The sequence below is a fragment of the Lissotriton vulgaris genome, chromosome 2_2 (assembly GCF_964263255.1).
Source record: "Lissotriton vulgaris chromosome 2_2, aLisVul1.2, whole genome shotgun sequence".
In the NCBI taxonomy this organism is placed as follows: Eukaryota; Metazoa; Chordata; class Amphibia; order Caudata; family Salamandridae; genus Lissotriton; species Lissotriton vulgaris.
The window spans coordinates 74,913,443-74,932,518 of record NC_141688.1 but is presented as its reverse complement, the minus strand read 5'-3'; the positions used below and the strand labels follow the sequence as shown (position 1 = coordinate 74,932,518).

The window sequence follows — 19,076 nt, the reverse complement described above, 5'->3', positions numbered from 1 at the left end:
CAGCACCACACTCTCCAGTGGGGCCATATAAATGTTAAATAGTGTAGGGCTCAGCGAAGAGCCCTGTGGCACACCACACTGGAGAGGGACCGATGTTGACTTTTCGTGGCCTTCCCAAACCTCAAACGTCCGGCCTTCCAAAAAGGACGCGAACTACTTCAGGGCCATCCCGGAGACCCCCACCCCCGACAGCCGTTGGAGTAACACCTGATGGTCTACGGTGTCAAATGCCGCACTGAGGTCCAGGAGGATCACTGCCACCGATCCCCCTGAATCCAAAATGCTCCTGGCATTCTCCACGACTGCCAGCAGGGCAGTGTCCGTCCCCTGGCCGGGGCGAAAACCCGTTTGGGAGTCACCCAGCAGGGAGTTAGACTCCAGAAAACGCGATAGGCGACTGTTCACCAGCTTCTCCGCCACCTTGCTAAGGCCGGGGAGCAGGGAAATAGGCCTAAAGTTAGCAAGGTCGGCGGGATCAAGGCTAGGCTTCTTCAAGAGGGCCTTAACAACCGCTCCCTTCCAACTGGGGGGCACCACTCCTTGGGTGAAAGATAGATTGATAAGGTCCGTCACTCACATACCGTCACCCTCCACTCACCCTCACCCACCCTCACCCACCCTCACCCACATACCCTCTCCCTCCACTCACCCTCACCCCCCTCACTCACACCTCCTCACCCTCACATCCCCTCACCCTCACACCTCCTCACCCTCACACCTCCTCACCCTCACACCTCCTCACCCTCACATCCCCTCACCCTCACATCCCCTCACCCTCACCCACACCCCCTCACCCACACCTCCTCACCCTCACATCCCCTCACCCTCACCCACCCTCACTCACACCTCCTCACCCTCACATCCCCTCACCCTCACCCACCCTCACTCACACCTCCTCACCCTCACATCCCCTCACCCTCACACCCCCTCACCCCTTCACCCCCCTCACCCACGCTCACTCACCCTCACATCCCCTCAACCTCACCCCCTCACTCACCCTCACATCCCCTCAACCTCACCCCCTCACTCACCCTCACTCACCCTCACACCCTCACCCCCTCACTCACCCTCACACCCCCTCACCCTCACCCCCTCACTCACCCTCACACCCCCTCACCCTCACCCCCTCACTCACCCTCACACCCCCTCACCCCTCACTCACCCTCACACCCCCTCACCCTCACCCCTCACTCACCCTCACACCCCCTCACCCTCACCCTCACCCCCTCACTCACCCTCACACCCCCTCACCCTCACCCTCACACCCCCTCACCCTCACCCTCACCCCCTCACTCACCCTCACACCCCCTCACCCTCACACCCCCTCACCCTCACCCCCTCACTCACCCTCACACCCCCTCACTCACCCTCACACCCCCTCACCCTCACACCCCCTCACCCCCCTTACTCACCCTCACACCCCCCCCTCACCCACGCTCGCTCACACCTCCTCACCCCATCACCCTCGCCCCCCTCACCCCATCACCCTCGCCCCCCTCACCCCATCACCCTCACCCTCACCCTCACCCACCACATCACTCAGGGACACCGCCACATCACTCAGGGACACCGCCACATCACTCAGGGACACCGCCACATCACTCCGGGACACCGCCACATCACTCCGGGACACCGCCACATCACTCCGGGACACCGCCACATCACTCCGGGACACCGCCACATCACTCCAGGACACCGCCACATCACTCCGGGACACCGCCACATCACTCCGGGACACCGCCACATCACTCCGGGACACCGCCACATCACTCCGGGACACCGCCACATCACTCCGGGACACCGCCACATCACTCCGGGACACCGCCACATCACTCCGGGACACCGCCACATCACTCCGGGACACCGCCACATCACTCCGGGACACCGCCACATCACTCTGGGACACCGCCACATCACTCTGGGACACCACCACATCACTCTGGGACACCACCACATCGCTCTAATACACCACCACATCGCTCTAATACACCACCACATTGCTCTAATACACCACCACATCGCTCTAATACACCACCACATCGCTCAGCAACACAACAGCACTGTCCTTGCTTGTTTTTACCTGTCGCCTGCCCAAGATCAGGAAGCAGGCACACCGAACCAGCACCTCCTCACCACTTCCTGTCAGCCAATAGCAACCCCCATGCCCAGCATACAGAGAACTACACTGCTCTGGCACAGCACCACTAACTGGCTGCCTTCCTGCCCCTACACTGTTACCCCGCGGTGCAGGCACAGGACAGTGGCTACATTGCCCGTGTCTGCTCTGCAACACGTTGTTCCTGCCATGGAGGTTTCCCACAACTGGGTGCACAGGGACCCAAAGATATGTGGTATCGCAGAATAAGAACAGACGTTGTACAGGTAGGCTTTTATTTAATTTATTTATTAGTTTTCACTTTTATATAGCGTAAACTTTACCCACAGGTATCGGAGCACTTTAAATCAGCATGCTTATAACAAGCAAGACTAGCACTCTATATTACATCCAACTTTGCTGAGCATAAGCAACAGCTAACGATTCACAAACAATGTTTATATACCAATCGCAAATTAAAAAAAATAATTCATGCAAAGCATCGTCATTTACAATGCCAGTAACTCAAACTTTAATGCTGCAAGACCTATTGCATTGTAAATGCTTGTTTCATCTTTTCTAAAGACGCGTCTACATTTGGGCCAAATAAATGTGTCTCATTAAATGGCTGATTAAGGATGGAGTTTTGTACCTCAGTTTTAAAACCTGAGAAACATAGCCAAGCATGTCTACGTAGGAGGGTGCTGGTATTAATTGCTCTTGAGGCGGTATCTGCTGCATCTAGGGCACAGCAAATGGAAGTGCTGGTAATACTTTTACCTTCCTGTATAAGTTAATTGGCCCTATTTTTGTATTTGTCAGGTAGATGCTGCATTATGGACTCTAGTTCATCATAATGAGTTCTGTCATATCTGGCCAGCAACGCTTGGGTGTTGGCGATGCACCAGATATTAGCTGCTTGAGATGCTGTTCTTTTGTCGGAGGCGCTTGGATTCTTTGTCTGGTGGTGAGGCCTCACCTGATGTCTGAGAATTAGCACATTTACGTGCATTAGACACTACTAAAGAGTCTAATGGTGCTGGACCTTTAATATAGACTGGATCTGTAGGGGTAGCTTTATATTTTTTCTCAATTATAGGATTGAGGACCCTAGCCCTGCCAGGGTCTTTAAAAACCTATGTTGCATGTTTGATTACACCATTAAGCATTAGTAAAATGGAAGTAGACCTTTGTGTGTTATCAAAAGTGTCTGGTAGGAAATCTTCCTCCACCGCATCTGTGTGTAAGTCCACCCCATGATATTGGACAGCTCTTTGGACTAGTAAGTTAAAACCTATAGGGTCCTCTGGTGGGGATGGTCTAGAAGGGTATATGTCATCTTGTGGGACATAAGGCACATCAGGGGTGTAGTAATCATCTCATGGATTAGGTGACTGAGGGGGACTATTGGTCCCTGCTGGGTCATGTGCACCTCCATCTGTGTCATCAAGAGTATGTGTCTACAACATCTTGTGGATTAGGGGATGGTGTAGGTGAATGTTGAGGTGGTGTAGGAGGGGGAACAGCATGGGGAGGTGGAGGACAAGGCACCCTTAATAGAGAGGTTGCAATGACTCTTCTTTAGAGGAGGAGGAGGAGGAGGTGCTGGCGTATCAAGTGGTCTCTTTTTGGAACTGAGAGTAAATTGACCAGTCTTAGGATCCTTTACAAGAGTTTTTTGGTTAGGATCAGGTGTGAAAAGTTCCTCTGAACCAGGAAGATCCTTCGGTGTCGAGGTTTTCTGCTCCGTAGGTTTTTTCGGCACTGAGTCGGTAGTTAATTTCGGTATAGAAGTGTGCCCTTTTGAAGTGTCCTTTACCGGAACCTGTTTCTTCAGTTAAGGGTGTTTTTTCGGTTCTGAAGCGGGTGAATCTGAAACTTTAGGCGTTTTTTTAGTTGGCTCCGAATGCGGTTTCGGCATCGATGACCGCTACCAGTCTTCTGTGCCGTGTGCTTCGGTGTCGGAGCAACGGTCGGCGTGGTTGACGAATAGGGCTTTTTCTTCAGTGTAGGATCAGCACCGTGGATAGGCTGACTCGAGCACGATCCTCCTGAAGGCTTAATGGGCTTCTTTGCCAGGCCCGAAGGTGTGGCGTTGGAGTCCCTCGGTGTGCACCCGGGCCCCAAAGGGGAGGGTTTGCCCGAAGCCTTTTTAGAGTGTGTCGAGGAAGGGTTGGGGTCGAGGATCTTACTTACGACCCGTTGAGCTGGAGTGACTTCCTCAACGTCGGAGTCTTCGGCATCTGAGGAGATGGTACACTTCAGCATGCTGGTGTTCTGGCACGTCGACGCCCTCTTCGAAGAGGTCGTCGGGGATCGAAGCTGAAAAGCAAGCCATTGTTCGAGCTCGTCGGTCCCGGATTGTCTTCTTGGAGGTGAAAGAGGCACAAGCGGAACAGTCTTTAGCCTCGTGCTACGATGAGAGGCAAAGGTTGCACACCTCATGTAAGTCGGTGTCGGGAAACTTCGACCCACATCGAGGACACTTCTTGAATGGCGTCCATTCCATGAGCCAGAAGTAAGGCCTAGGTAGGCCTGAAGGCCTTCGTCGACGACCGGAATCGAAGACTTTGAAGGTGAAGAATCGCGTTGATGTAGAGCGCGATCGCAACAATACCGTCGAACTGGCTGAGGATTGCGCGCCGAAGGAAATTCGGGTCCTAACCGGAGCGCAGGGATCACATCCGAGCCAGATGGCGGAAAAAAGCAATCTGGGGATAGAGCCGATGCCCATGCGCAATGTGGTCCGAAGGAGGAGTCACCTATCTCGTGACTTCCAAATAACTTTTCAGGACAACAACAAACTGCAAACATCCCGGCCAACACTAGGAGGCGATCTATGCCCAGTGTGCCATCTGCCGCTTATATGCCTCGAACCATGTGTATGTATATATAGCAACACATTCTACAAATATACATTTTCTACTAGAAGAATCTAAAGATGGATTCGCATTCAAACAAACATAACAAATTTGATGAGAAGAACAATCTCTCATACAGAAAACCCCTTGCACAAAAGGCATATAATTATTTTGTGTCAAAGTTCCTAGTTTTGAGACCCTCTTCAGCCTTCCAATCTGGCAGTCTGCATGGTTCAGCGAGTCATCATTCAACTCACCTTGTCAAAAAACAATGATTCTGTTCCAACACCATGCTTGCCTGAATCTGCCATGCTGGGGTCCTTCATGCCTGGCAGCTTGGGCTTCTTCTGCAGTTTAAGAAAAAGTTTAACAGGTTAGAGTTGGTGTGACAAACATACCACAATGTACTTTTAAATACAACAGATATAATTTGAAGACCCTTCAAACAAATGCACAACTAATATGTATAAACTTATAGTATAGATAGTATAAACTTCCACGCCAGCAGCAAACCAATATTAACAGGCCTTTTGACTTAACAATGGTCTATGTTATGTTAGGGGCATTTGTAAAGCGCACTGTTACCCTGAGGTGCCCTGGCGCTAGCTACAGTCCTCCGAAGGAAACACAGTATACAGCCAGGGTTGAGTCTGGTTACATCAATTTAAAAGACAGGTAAAGTCAAAGGTTGTGCATGAAGATGCAAGCTATTAGAAAGTTATGCTGCTTAATCTGGCAATCTATACAATTTGGGAGGATATAAAGCCCAGGGCATTGCCATATAAAAATCCGTGTAACCTAGGGAATAAATCAGTTAAAAGCCATGTGTCCCTAAGACCTGAAAATCACAATGAAGGAAATTCCTGTGCTGAAGATATTAGACCCTGTAAGTTCTGTTTAGACAAAGTGATCGCTAAAATGTCCTCTCAACTTGAATTGTAAAATATACATTATTTGGAAGACTGCAATGTAGCCAAAGCACAGATGCAACAAGCGATTATAGGCATAGGTTAGATGGCAAAACGAAATGGTTACCAGTAGGAGAAGTTTTGCCTTTTGAATAATTTTTGAGATTAACATGCTGTGCATTACTCCGCCATTTAGTGGTTGGCTCCAGAATGGTCTTATTTTTTTCTTCTCGTTTAGGTCGCTGTCGACCACCATTTGGTGCCAGGTACGGCCCCTGTGTGACGTCCGACGGTATCCTGGAGGACGGCGTGTGTGGTAGCCATCTTCAAATTCTTTTTTCTGTTCTAATTTATATTTTGTATCTTTTAGATGGTTGTTGAATAAGTGGTTTAATCATTTGCTTCGCATGTGAATCCAGAAAACTCTTCAAGCTGCAAAACTACTCTTACTTGTAAGTAACCATTTTGTTTTGCAGCGTGAATTCTTTTCTGGATTCACATGCTGTGCATTAGAATATGTGGCGGTTTCTCCCATGTTTGGGAGACTGTGGTTAACACCTTCGATGCTGATGACGAGCTGAGCTAGTCATCAGCTACGGCGCTCTTATGCGGATGACGAGCTGAGCTCGTCATGTAACGCAGGTTTTTGCAATCTGCAGCACACAGCGGGAAAAGCCGCCGCAGCGATGCGGTGAAAGGAAGATTTTGCAAACAGATGTTGAAGCACCCTTTGTCCAATTGGAGCTTCCTTACTCATTAGTATGTCCACACAGTAATGCTTTGTAAACAAGTGTGCTGATGCCCATGTTGCTTCTGCACCAATGGAGTCAATGGGTACATTAGCCATGAAAGCCAGGGTTGCTCCTTTCTCTTGTGGAGTGAGCTGTTGTCTGAATTGTTAATTCTTTTTTGGCATTGGCATAACATGATTGGATGGTTTGTACTATCCATCTTGCAATAGTTGCCTTTGTAACTGGTGATCCTGTGTTGGAATGTACGTAGAAGACAAACATTTGTTTTGTCTTTCAAGTCTGTTATGTTTTTGTAAATAGTCCAGCAACGCCCTCCTTACATCCAGGGTATGGAGGCTTCTTTCACCTTTAGTTTTTGGGTTTTTAGTTTTTGAAGAAAACCGGTAGGATGATATTTTGATTCAAGTGATATTTTGACACCACCTTTGTTAACAAGTGTGGGGTTGTCTTTAAGATGAATTTATCCTTGTGGATTTGTAAGTATGGTTCTTGTATTGTTAGAGCTGGTAGCTAACTTACTCTTCATAGGGACGTTATAACGACGATAAAAATAACTTTTTTTTTAATTTTATTTTTAGAGTAATGTGTTTTGAGGTCCGCTGCATGCATGGGCTTGAAGGGTTTTGTCACTAGTTGTGATAGGGCAATACAAAAGGGGATGATGGACTGTATTTAGGCTCCATGTGGGTATTGGTGCTGATTTGGTGGAGCAATCCTTTTAGCTCTCTCTGGAAATCTTTTAATAACAGGCCTTGTAAAGAAGCTTTTACATGTCTTTCCTCTGGTTATGCTACTATGGCAGCGAGGTGCACCTTTATGCTTGAGCATTTGATGTTGTTATCTAGGAGGTACATGAGGTATGTGTAAGAAACTGGCTCTATATATACTACACCAAAATGAGGTATAGTGTGTATAGAGTCCAAGGGTCCCCAAAGGTAGGCAGAGGTTAAAGTTAGCTAGAACCTTACTCTCTAATAGTGGTAGCCTGGTCGAGCAGTAAGGCAGTATCACAGGGCGGTGTTAAGCATTTGATGTACACACTCAGTCAGCCAATGAATTCACACTCAAGAACTGAACTCAAGTCCAAATGTTTTTGTAGAAAAAGATACAGCAGTTTTATTTTCAGAACTAAGCAAGCCTGGTACAGTTAAGCATTGAATCCAGGTATTGGATATAGGACAGTTTGAAAATGCGATAGAAATTGTACTTTGTTTGATTTATAGGTGAGCAATAGTATGCAACACTTACCAAATACAGTACATTGAAATGAATAGGTGTTTTCAATGAATTGCAGGTAGGTTACTTTTCGTTTACTTTTTCTAACTCAGTGCTGGATGCCTAAATTCAGCACTGGGACATGTCCTGCAAACAGGTGAGAAAACACGTTTGGTTATTTGTACGATTTTTAAAGAATCTTTTGTTTTCAAAATTCCACACTAAGTAGTTTTTTGGAGGGGAAATTGTCAATGTTATCCTATGGACGGAAAACAGGTGATTGATTTGAAGGTAAGTAAGCAGCTGTGGGAGTTAAGGTTCTGGGGTTAGACTGAGGAGTCTCCCAGGGTCAGTGATGCACTTGAATTGCAACCTCAGCGGCACTAGAGCGGCCGGTTGCAGAGTGTTGAGGCACAATGTTATCCTATTGAGGTTAGGTGGTCTCCAGGTTGGTGGCTGCTGGCAAGCAGGCCACGAAGTTGTGGGAGCCAAGCTCCTAGGGTTAAGGTCAGGGCAAGTTGGGGACCAAAGTAGCACCAAAGGTGTACCCTCAGGGGCACTAAGGCGGCTGGGTCCAGGGTACTGTTTTGAGGTTGGCTGCCCTGTTTCCAATGAAGAACCTCCGGGACAAAGAAATACTGCAGGCGACCACCACATCGAGGGGTAGGTTAGGATGTCGTGGGTTGGTCAGGCACCGTTGCTTTGGGCATACAAGGCCGTGGGGCGTCGGGTGCAGGAGTGCCTTGGGACATCAGATTTTTCATACCCGCTCTGGTTGTCAGATTTTCTTACCCGCTCTGGTCGCGGTAGGGTGGTCTTCTGGATTGAGGCTGCAGGCGTCGACTGGAGGATGGAGGAAGGTCAGGATCGCCGGGGGGGACCTCCTCCTGTAATTTTTTCCACTCTAGCTCGGGCCAGGTTCGCGGGTGCACAGTGGGCTGGATTCGCGGTCTCTGACTGGCACTAGAAGCTGCATTTTGAACAAGTCCGTTGTTCACAGGAGATTTAGTCTTTGTAGTGAAGGCAGGTAGGTCCTCCGGGGGTTTTTGGGGTTTCTGGCTCCAGGACATACCGGGATTTCGCAGGAGCAGGTTCGAGGGGAAACAGGTCTGTAGGGTAGGGGCCAAGTCAGTGGGGGTCGTCCTATTGTTAGCTCTGCACTGCTTTTCGTCCTTCATCTTATCTTCCTTTCTTGTGGCTTCTGGATCTGACAAAGGAAGGTTCAGGGTGCCCCCTAAAAACGAAATTATGGGGCGTTACAGGTAGGTACAGGGCAGGGACCAATGGGTCCCTTCCCTGGGGTGTGTACGCCCCCTAATCTGCCACTCAAGTGGGCTGGGGACAGGAGCCTGTCCCTGGTTGGCTGAGTCCCCCATTGTAAAATGGTGGGGACTCAAGGCTATGCTTCACCTCGCCTCGCCTCCCCCACCTCAGGGGTGAAGTTGGTAGGGGTGGATACACCTCTCTTCCTGACTTGTTTTTCCCACCGGTTCTCCCGCCCAAAGTGGGGGGTAGAACCAGTGGGGACCAGTTGCTGAAAGCAGCAAATGCTCTGGAGAGGATCACAAAGGCGGCATGCCTTTGAAGCTTCTCCTTCGTGAACCCTGCCCATCCTGGGGGAGGAGGCTTGGCACCTAGTCCCAGGATCTGCATTGTTTCAGGCCCCCCGAGAGCAGCAGCTGTTGTGAATATATCTAGGACCCTAATTAATTATCCCTGATTCATGTCCTTATGCGGTTATGATAAATCATGTCCTAATGAAGACATACGAATCTTACCCATATTCAGCAATAGCCCACGCAACCCAAATACGGCAAGGCTACTTCCTTAGATTCCTAGAGAGCACAACGAGTTCTTTCGACACACCAAACCTTCAGTAACCTGAGGATTCCCCATGACTGTTTTGATTTGTCATTGAACTCCTGCGAGCACTAAAGGAACAGTCAGTTCTTAGTGACGTCTTTATTGACGTCTTATGTCCAACTTAACGTCAAACACGGCACCTTCCAGGTATAAATATACCAACACTTGCCTTAAGCAAACACACGGTGGTGTGGAGCAGAGCGGCTATCTACTTATCCGAAGCCCAGCTGATGCGAGAGCCGAAAGAAGCCGCCCCTCCCCTTTGACACGCTGGAGAAGCTGCCTTTTCTCACGCCGAGAAATCCAGCTCCGGTGTTTCTAGTCACCCTTGCTGGGTGCTGGAAGATCGAGTCCTGAGAAACGAGATACAAGACCTCCTTCATTCTATAACCAAGGTACGGAGCTGACTCAAACCGTAGAGAGAATTCTTGATTCAGATTCTTGGCAAAAAAAAACAACTTAACTTAAAACTGCAACTTACTTACTCCTTCCCACGTATTAGGCTTAGGTCAGGTACACCGGGGTAGGCGTATCTTAGAAGCACCAGTTGAGTTCGTTTAGTCAAGGTTTTTATGTATGTAAATATTTTATACATTTTTAAGTAACATATGGCGAAGAACCCATATCAATGCTTTTACAGTATTATTTTATAATACTCCTATTACTGTACGCACTTTACTTAATGATAAGTATTGCAATTATAGCAATTCACTTCTCTTGCACGAGAAAGAAGACTGCTCAATGAAATAACACCTTTTTATTGAAAACGCCAGTCTCTCTATTTCTCTGCACTCTGGTGGAACGCACGATTGACTGAGTGAAATAGCGGTCTATTGTTTTCACACAACTCTGGAGATACACTCCTTATTCAGGGGGAGCAAAGTTGTCATGTTATATGGTTGTCAGAAGCTAATCCCTTCTTGTCTAAATCAGGGAAGTTAACCCCTCCCTGTTCATTCGAGAAAGTTTCTAGTGACCTCTGAGCTAGCTAGCACACACAATTAAGTCTAACAGTCAGTAGAGACCTTAGTCCTACGTCTACACTGCTGTTTATGTTATTCCAATGCGCAGAGCCTATTGGGAATATAGGAACTACACTACACAGCTCTCGACCTACGGGTCAAGAAACACATCTGGTGGTGGCAGCCTAGGCAGCCACTCAGTCAGGTCACTAAAAGTTGGTCGAGTTTCAGGGGGCATCTCTAAGATGTCCTCTGTTGTGCATTTTACATTAAATCCCACACTGGCATCAGTGTGGGTTAAATGTGCTGAGAAGTTTGATACCAAACTTCCTAGTCTTCAATTTAGCCATTTTGAGTTCGTAATGACAAACTCCCAGCACCATATACCCATAATGCCAGCACTGCACTCACAGTGCCCAGGAATGGACTTAGGCACTGAAGGGGTACAATTCTCATGCACCTGTACCCTCACCACTGGCATAGGGCACCCAGATAGATGGGACATTGGGGTATGCCAGTGCTGAGGTAATATAAATTCTATGGTCATGTTGTGTTCCCTAGCGAGTACCCCACCGACTCCATGTACGAGTTAAAAGTGCATGTAACTTCCCTCCTGTACCAGCTATGAAGACGCAAATACATTTGCGTCCAACGTTAACTTGTCCTCTTTCAGACCCACCATGAATGGGTTTGATGGTCCGTTCCTAAGTATGCTATGCCAACGTCTTTTTGAAGTGTACTCCTACGTTTTTCAGCCTGGCTGAAAGTAGGCCCTGAATCTCTGCCACCGAGCCTCTTTTCTGGCTTCTGACTGCGAGGGCCTCTGCCCAAGCAGCCCCCGTACCCGTGAACTCTGACTTACTTCTAGCGCGGCCCTCCGTGCTCAGCTCAGCCTGCTGCCTGCCAAGATTGACTATAACCTTCGAGTTATCTGTTTTCCTCCCCGAAGATACATTCCAGCCTGCTAGCTTCAGTAAACATCCTTCCTCAGCTACAGGGCTAAAGGGCCGACCTGTCTTTATGCAAGTAATTCATAGCCTCTGTTGCCATGCTTCCATGGAAGGCCCCATGCCCCACGCTTCTCATACAGACACTCAGGCGCTTATACACGCATTCACAGCAAGTATAGAATAGCTTCTGCTCTAGAGACCTTTCTGCCCAGATAGCTCGGTTCCTAAACATCAGATATCAGATATGATAGAAGCACAAGTTGATCTGACATGCCAGACTTCTGTCTCTTTCCGCCAGTGTAAATGTCAAGTCCCCTGCACCCCGTCTATCACACGTCATGCAGCTGCGCGCGCATCCAAGCTTCCGATTTCTGCTGACATTGCAACATTCTGTTAGCACCACCCCTTGGTGCCACCCACTTGCGTCACCTATCAGTGACGTTTTCTAGCACACACCCTAGTTCACGCCTAGTTTACGCCTCTTGATGATGTACTAGCACCACGTGTATACTGTTATCTTGTCTTCTCTCAGCTGTTACGCCTCTTACATTGAACATTATGATGTAAATCAAGTATATAAGCTATGTATTGTCAATAAACGACGGCGCGCTCATCTATCCCTTCTGACATCCTGTGTGGTGGTCAGAACATGATATCCTGATTCCTTTATGAGGAATAAAACCCTTAGAAACTCTTACACCACGGACTCTGTTTTCCTTCATTTCGATTGAGTTATTATTGATTAAGTACTTACCTGCATAGAAATTAAGAGAGTAAATTAATTATTTACATCATTTTGGCGCCCGAATAGGGACCCCTCCCCCACCTCACGCGCCGGAAGGTGCGTTGCAATCCGTGTCCCCTGCCATCAGTTAGACGGACAACACGTGTACTGGCAGGATTTCCTGCATCCCCCTCTGACACACGGAGGTGACGAAGACTGCGATCAGTGCCCAGACGAGGCGGTGAGGAGTGCGGAGGATCCCGACCAGAGCCCAGCCGAAGGAAGCAAGGTCCGAGGTGTGAAGAGGCCCACCAGTTTTCCGAAGTTTTCCGAAGTTTTCCGAAGTTTTCCGAAGTTTTCCGAAGTTCCGAGTCGAGTCCAGTCGAGTTTCCGAGGCCTTCTGTTTTCCGTGCTTCCCGGTGAGTACCATTGCTGGGTCGTATCTAGACGGGTTTGGGTACGCAAGTCCGGTCTGCACTGTTTTTAGGCAGTGTATCTGTACTGTTTAGCAGTATATAAAGTATTCCGAATTTCTGCACTGTTACAGCAGTGTATCTGTATCGTTGAGCGGTACATTCAGAGTAGGGGGAAGTTAGCTATGTCTTTAAATGTTTCATGTGATTAATGTCGTGGTATGAATGTGATTGTTCTTGTGTATTATTGTGTTTTTTTGTTTAAATAGTTACAGGCGAAATTAAGTATTAAGGATCAAGCATTTCAGTATCAAGTAGGCACAATGCCGTTTTTTAACAAATTAAAGCAGATAGGAACTAGGAAAGGGATGTTAGAGGAAGAGATTCCAATCCCCCCTAGGGACACTCCAGGTAATTTCATGTATAATAAGCATGGCATAGACGCCATCTTGTATCTAGAGTTATGGACAGATTATACCAAGCACCTAGAGGAAAGATACCGATGGCCAGTTAACGGAACATGGGATGCCGAGTGCATCATAAAGGTAGAAGAAATATTACGGAAAAAGAAAGCTAGACAATCTCAGAAAGACGCCATAGAATTTTGGCGTAAGGAATCACGTAAACGTGCTGATAGAGCACTCCGTAGAGAAGACAGGCTTAAAGAATCAGAAAAGGCCCAAGAAAACGAATTAGTTACTGAGGGAATTCGAGTAAAAGTAGAACAAATAGATCGTATCCTAAATGGCAAAGTGAACAACATGTATCTTTTGGCCGATGGTACCCCTGACGCCATTTCAGAAATACCGAAAAATTTGCCGTCACCATTAGTTCCAACTAAAGTAATGCATAAGACTACTAAAGACATATTCCTAAATTCATACCTCGAAGATGTAGCGCCAGCTTACACCAATCTGCCTGTTCGTGCCCTGCCTACTGACAGGGCCGGGGGTGGTACTGCCCCCCAAGATCACTCTCAGCCGACACCGAAAAAGACTAGTTCCGTTCCGCCAGCCCCGCCACTTCCCTCACCTAAAACTGATCTGCCGAAACCACTTCAATCAGATCCTACTAAAAGACAAATTCAGATACTGACTACACACAGAGATAATGCCCAAGCTTCCGCTTCAGGAGGTGCGACCGCGGGTCTCCAGACCCCGCCACCGACTCACAGATTAAATCTCAGAGGTATGCAGAGTCCTTTTACGCACAGATCCCCCCGTTCTTCTAATTCATCCCGTCTTGATGCACTAAAAGAAAATATGTCAGTTTGTAGATATGATCCAGAACCTGGACAGGACGACTTAATGATATTAGCGTCTTTACGGTTAAGATCTGCTACTGATAGTTTGTTATGTTATGCAGGAATGAAGGAGCACCTAGATAGAATATATGAGTTCGTTCAAACGGGAAAGGACCCCGACAGTATTAAGGATGCCCTGGAGAAACAGAAAGTTACCATGCAAGCACTGATACTACGATTTTTCATAAATTGTCTAATAAGAGAACGAGACAGGCCCGGAACAGAGCAGAGTGAATTAGATGCATTGAACAAGTGGGGTCAAAATATAGCCGACGGAAAACATGACAGACAAAATTGCATAGAGGCCATGTATAAAAAGATTAAGAAAGCAGTGATAGCAGTACACGAGAAAGAGAAAGAAAAGGCTCCCTCCGAGGAGGAAGAAGAATCTGAAGAACTAGAACCGACTACAAGCACTATAGCATATGTAGGTAAGGGAACTTATCTTAGGAAGGGTATCCGTCCAGAAAGCAAGAGAGTTTTCTTCTCTGCCTTAACGAATCCGAATTCTGCTGAGCATCAGTTCCAGGAAACTGATAAACGGCTTCGAGATCGAGTTGGGTACCATGTACTCAATTCTATGGATGAACAAGAACTAGCCCGATCAGCGGTATCATGGGCCGAAAATGCAAACATATATAATGATGACACGGTAGCACAGACATTTCTGAACCTCTCCCCCGACGAACAGAAATTAGCAGGTATATATATGATTCAGCACCTTCTCATTAAGTACAGAAAACATTATTCCGATCCAGGTCCCTTACATGAGACACTAGAAGCACTACTGATGGATAGATGGAGAGGCCTAAGCACTAAATTAGTTCAAATAATTCTAGAACAACGACGCAGATATGATACTTTTGTAAGTCCTGAATATGTCCCCGCCCCACCTCCAGAAAGGAAAATGTACCATATGCAGTGCGGGAGTGGTATTGAAAGTCAGAACCCCTTACGGGAAGTGCACCCTGTTATGGGTGAGGATAAAACTTTGAAACGCGTGTATGTGCACACGCCTCTGACTAAATTAGAACTGTTAGAAATGAAGAAATTAGTACCATGCCATGATAAAGACCCTGCAGGTTTCCATAGAGAGCTTAAAGACATGTTACTGATGGGGGACTACACATATGATGATATCATGAAAATGTTGAAAGTATTATTGCCTACGGGTATATTCGAGAAATTAAAGGAAAAGGACTGGGAGGTGGGAGACGCAAAGATTGCCTGGGCAGAAATAGAGGATGAAGAAAAGAAACGGGTTCCAGGGTTAGGCCTTGGGGACAAAACTAAAGCATTACCAGGTTTAATAGTACAGGTCCTGCCCAGATTATTGACAACTAGAAAGGAGGATTGGGATGCAATCTCGTCCTGTAAACAGAAACATGATGAAGATACTAGCGACTTTTATTCAAGATTCGAGAAATGTTTTATTATCAATAGTGGCCTCCAGCCAAGTAGCGAGTCGTACCCACATCTTTTTGTATCAAAGTTAGTCGAGAATTCCCTACCGTTAGTTAAAAATAGAGTGTATAAAGTCGAGAGTACATGGCAAGCAAATACGCCATCCCAGATGTTACAAATGTTACAATATCACCAGAATAGAATTAGGGAAGAACAAGATCAGGAACAGAAGCGCATGAAAGACACGAAAATGAAAATGTTAGTAGCCCAGACGGTCCCATCCGACAGTCACAGGAAAGGTACGACCCAGACAAGTCACGCTGCAGCTCCTGTTAAAGGGACATGCAATTATTGCAAGCAGCCAGGTCACTACGTACACGAATGTGCAGTTCTGAAACATAACATAGCGACAGGTAAAACTAAAGAGAGACCGCATCCGCCTAGACAAGACCATAACCAGCATCAGTCTACACAGAATACACAGCCCATGCATGCATCCGCACAGACAGCACAGACCGTAGCAGTACCACAGCCACAGCCCATTGCTGCAACTCAGCAAGTCTCACAACAGATGTACCAGTATGCCCAGTCTGCTTACCCCGAATATTCCCGATATACATGAAACAGCCTAGAGAGGGAAGGTGGCTTGCCTCTTATCGAGATTCCTGTAGATCAAGAAGGTCCTTATGTACACAGTCAAGTATTGGGGAAAGATAGAAAGTTTTTAATTGACACAGGGGCAAGTCGCACTACAATAAGTCATGACGAAGTTCCAGGGGCACCCCTCTCAGGCTCACAAAAAGTTTCCCTTGGTTTTTCAGGACAACCTATTGTAAATGAAGTATCAGAACCAGTTCCCCTGGCTGTGGGTCCATTATCACGTGTTACAGACCTGTTACTAACAAAATCATGTCCGGAAAATCTGTTAGGAATTAAAACACTGAAGGCTCTAGGGGCTATAATATGCTGCTCCCCGGAGGGGGTTAGACTCTTTCTGCGGGATTTCAAGGGTCATTACGTCCTTCGTGAGTTTGACGTCAGATTGAAAAATGTACCTGATTACTTGTGGGCAAAAGGCCCAACTGATGTAGGATGTATGCACATTACACCATACCGCGTTACCCTCAAGGCAGGTGTTGTATTACCCAGAATCAGACAATACAAGTTACCACCCGATGCTGTAGCGGCTTTACTGAAAATCATTGAAGAGCTCATTGCCCAAGGAGTGGTCGTCGAGACCGACTCCAATATCTGTAATTCACCCATCATTCCGATTCTTAAACGTACTGATCCCAATGCACCGCCAGTATATCGGCTGGTGATTGATCTTCGAGAATTGAATAAATGCATTATCCCACAGTATCCTGTGGTCCCCGATATATCATCTCTCTTGACTGCTATTGATTCAGAAGCAACGTTCTTTACTGTAATTGATCTCAAGAACGCCTTCTTCAGCGTGCCTATTGATCCAGAGAGCCAATATCTCTTCGGATTCTGTTTAAATGGACGCAGTTTCAAATTTTCGCGCGCACCTCAAGGATTCACAGAAAGCCCCAGCATCTATAGTCAAGCACTGAAAAGACAACTAGATTGTATTCAAATGCCAGTTAACACCGCTTTACTACAATACGTCGATGATCTGCTGATCACCGCACGAAGTGAGCCCGAATGTGAAAAAGCATCACTGACAGTTTTACATTTCCTGGCCGACAAGGGACACAAGGTGTCTCCTTCGAAGCTACAATTCTGCGCTCAGCAAGTTGTGTACTTGGGTCACTTGCTGTCCAAAGTGGGGAGACAGCTCACTCCCGATCGCATTCAGTTAATTGTGAACATGCCGCAACCCAAGACACAAAAGGAAGTGCGGGCCTTCATAGGCCTCACCTCGTACTGCAGACAATGGATTCCCCAGTATGCATTTCTAGCTAAACCACTCATCCAGTTAACGACACAGGAGGCAGCGACTTCGACTGTCCTCCCTTGGACTCAGGAACACACACAAGCTTTTGAAGAATTAAAGAAAGTTTTATGCCAAGCACCAGTTTTAGCGACACCATGTTACAGCAAACCGTTTACACTTTTTGTTACAGAACGTGATGGCACAGCGTTGTCTGTCCTCACTCAAGACCAAGCAGGTTCACATAAGCCTTGTGCTTATTTTTCTAGTACATTGGATTCAGTAGCTCAAGCACTCCCTGCGTGCTTAAAGTCAGTAGCAGCAACAGCGTTAGCAATAAGACAAAGTGATTCAATTGTTTTAGGTCATCAGTTAACAGTTCAAGTACCACATTCTGTAGAGGTTTTGTTAAACAGAACCCAGACTCAACACTTAACTATAGCACGACTGACAGGTTATGAATTAACACTATTCCAGCCACACATAGAAATCAGACGTTGCAGCATCCTGAACCCAGCAACACTGTTACCTACAGTTATGACAGATCCAGCTCCGCATGATTGTATAGAAATAATTAATGCAGTAACTAAGCCTAGACGAGACTTAACAGATGTCCCATTGACAAATCCAGACCTGACACTTTATGTGGACGGTTCATGCATGAGAACAAGTACAGGAGAATTAGTGGCCGCGTACGCCGTGACCACTGAAACTGAAATTAAAGAAACACATCGTATTGACACACTGTCTGCTCAAGCAGCAGAGCTCATCGCTCTGACCCGAGCTTGTATTCTAGCCAAGAACAGAAATGTTAACATATACACAGATTCCCGCTATGCCTTCGGAGTTGTACACGACTTCGGAGTCCTCTGGCAAGAACGAGGTTTTCTGACTTCCCATGGGGCCAAGATACAACATGGCCCCCTTATTCAAGCACTGTTAGAAGCAATACATTTGCCCTCGGGCATATCAGTCATGAAATGTAAGGCACATACCAAAGTCACAGATTCCGTTTCCCAGGGTAACGACCTGGCAGACCAGACAGCAAAACATACAGCATTGACTTACACCCAGACTACTGATGTGACAAAGACAATAGTCCAGACCCAGTGTATGGCAGTTAGAGATCCCGCCCTAGATGTAATTGATATCCAGACACATGCTACTCCAGAGGAGATAAAGAAATGGACTGAACTAGGAGGGATTCAGACAGATCAAGGTTGGGTGACGAAGGGAAAATCTATATGGTTTCTCCCCGACTCAATGGTTCAAGTCATAATAAATACAGCACATAGTCCTGCCCATCTTGGAGAGAAAGCCATGTTAGACAGTTTACAGAATCTCTGGTACAACAAACACTTACGAGCAGCAGCAAAACAGAAAGTGCGTACTTGCATGATCTGTTGTCAGTTCAATCCAGGTAAAAGTGTCCCTGTTGAGCAAGGTGGATTCCATCCTCCCGATCACCCTTTTGAAGTCCTCCAGATGGATTATATCCAGATGAATAGCTGTAGAGGATTTAAGTATGTCCTTGTAATTGTTTGTGCTCTGTCCCGCTGGACCGAAGCATACCCAGTCCCAGACTACACGGCTCCGACCACTGCCAGACAGTTGGTTCGTGAATTCTTCCCACGGTACGGTTTGCCCCGTGTCGTGTACTCAGATAACGGACAGCCGTTCTCGTCCGAGTTGATGAAACAAGTTTCCCTCTTGCTAGGATATCAGTGGA

General features: G+C 47.1%; 1 protein-coding gene across 5 annotated transcripts in view; it reads right to left on the bottom strand.

The window, feature by feature from the left end:
* Window positions 1-19,076, bottom strand: part of SIN3A (SIN3 transcription regulator family member A) — an 802,206-nt gene that overhangs the window by 400,801 nt on the left and 382,329 nt on the right. For all 5 annotated transcript variants that reach the window (XM_086959309.1, XM_086959306.1, XM_086959307.1 and 2 more), the window contains one exon: window positions 5,214-5,303. In XM_086959309.1, coding sequence (XP_086815435.1) covers window positions 5,214-5,303 — 90 coding nt within the window. The remainder of the gene's footprint in view (window positions 1-5,213; window positions 5,304-19,076) is intronic.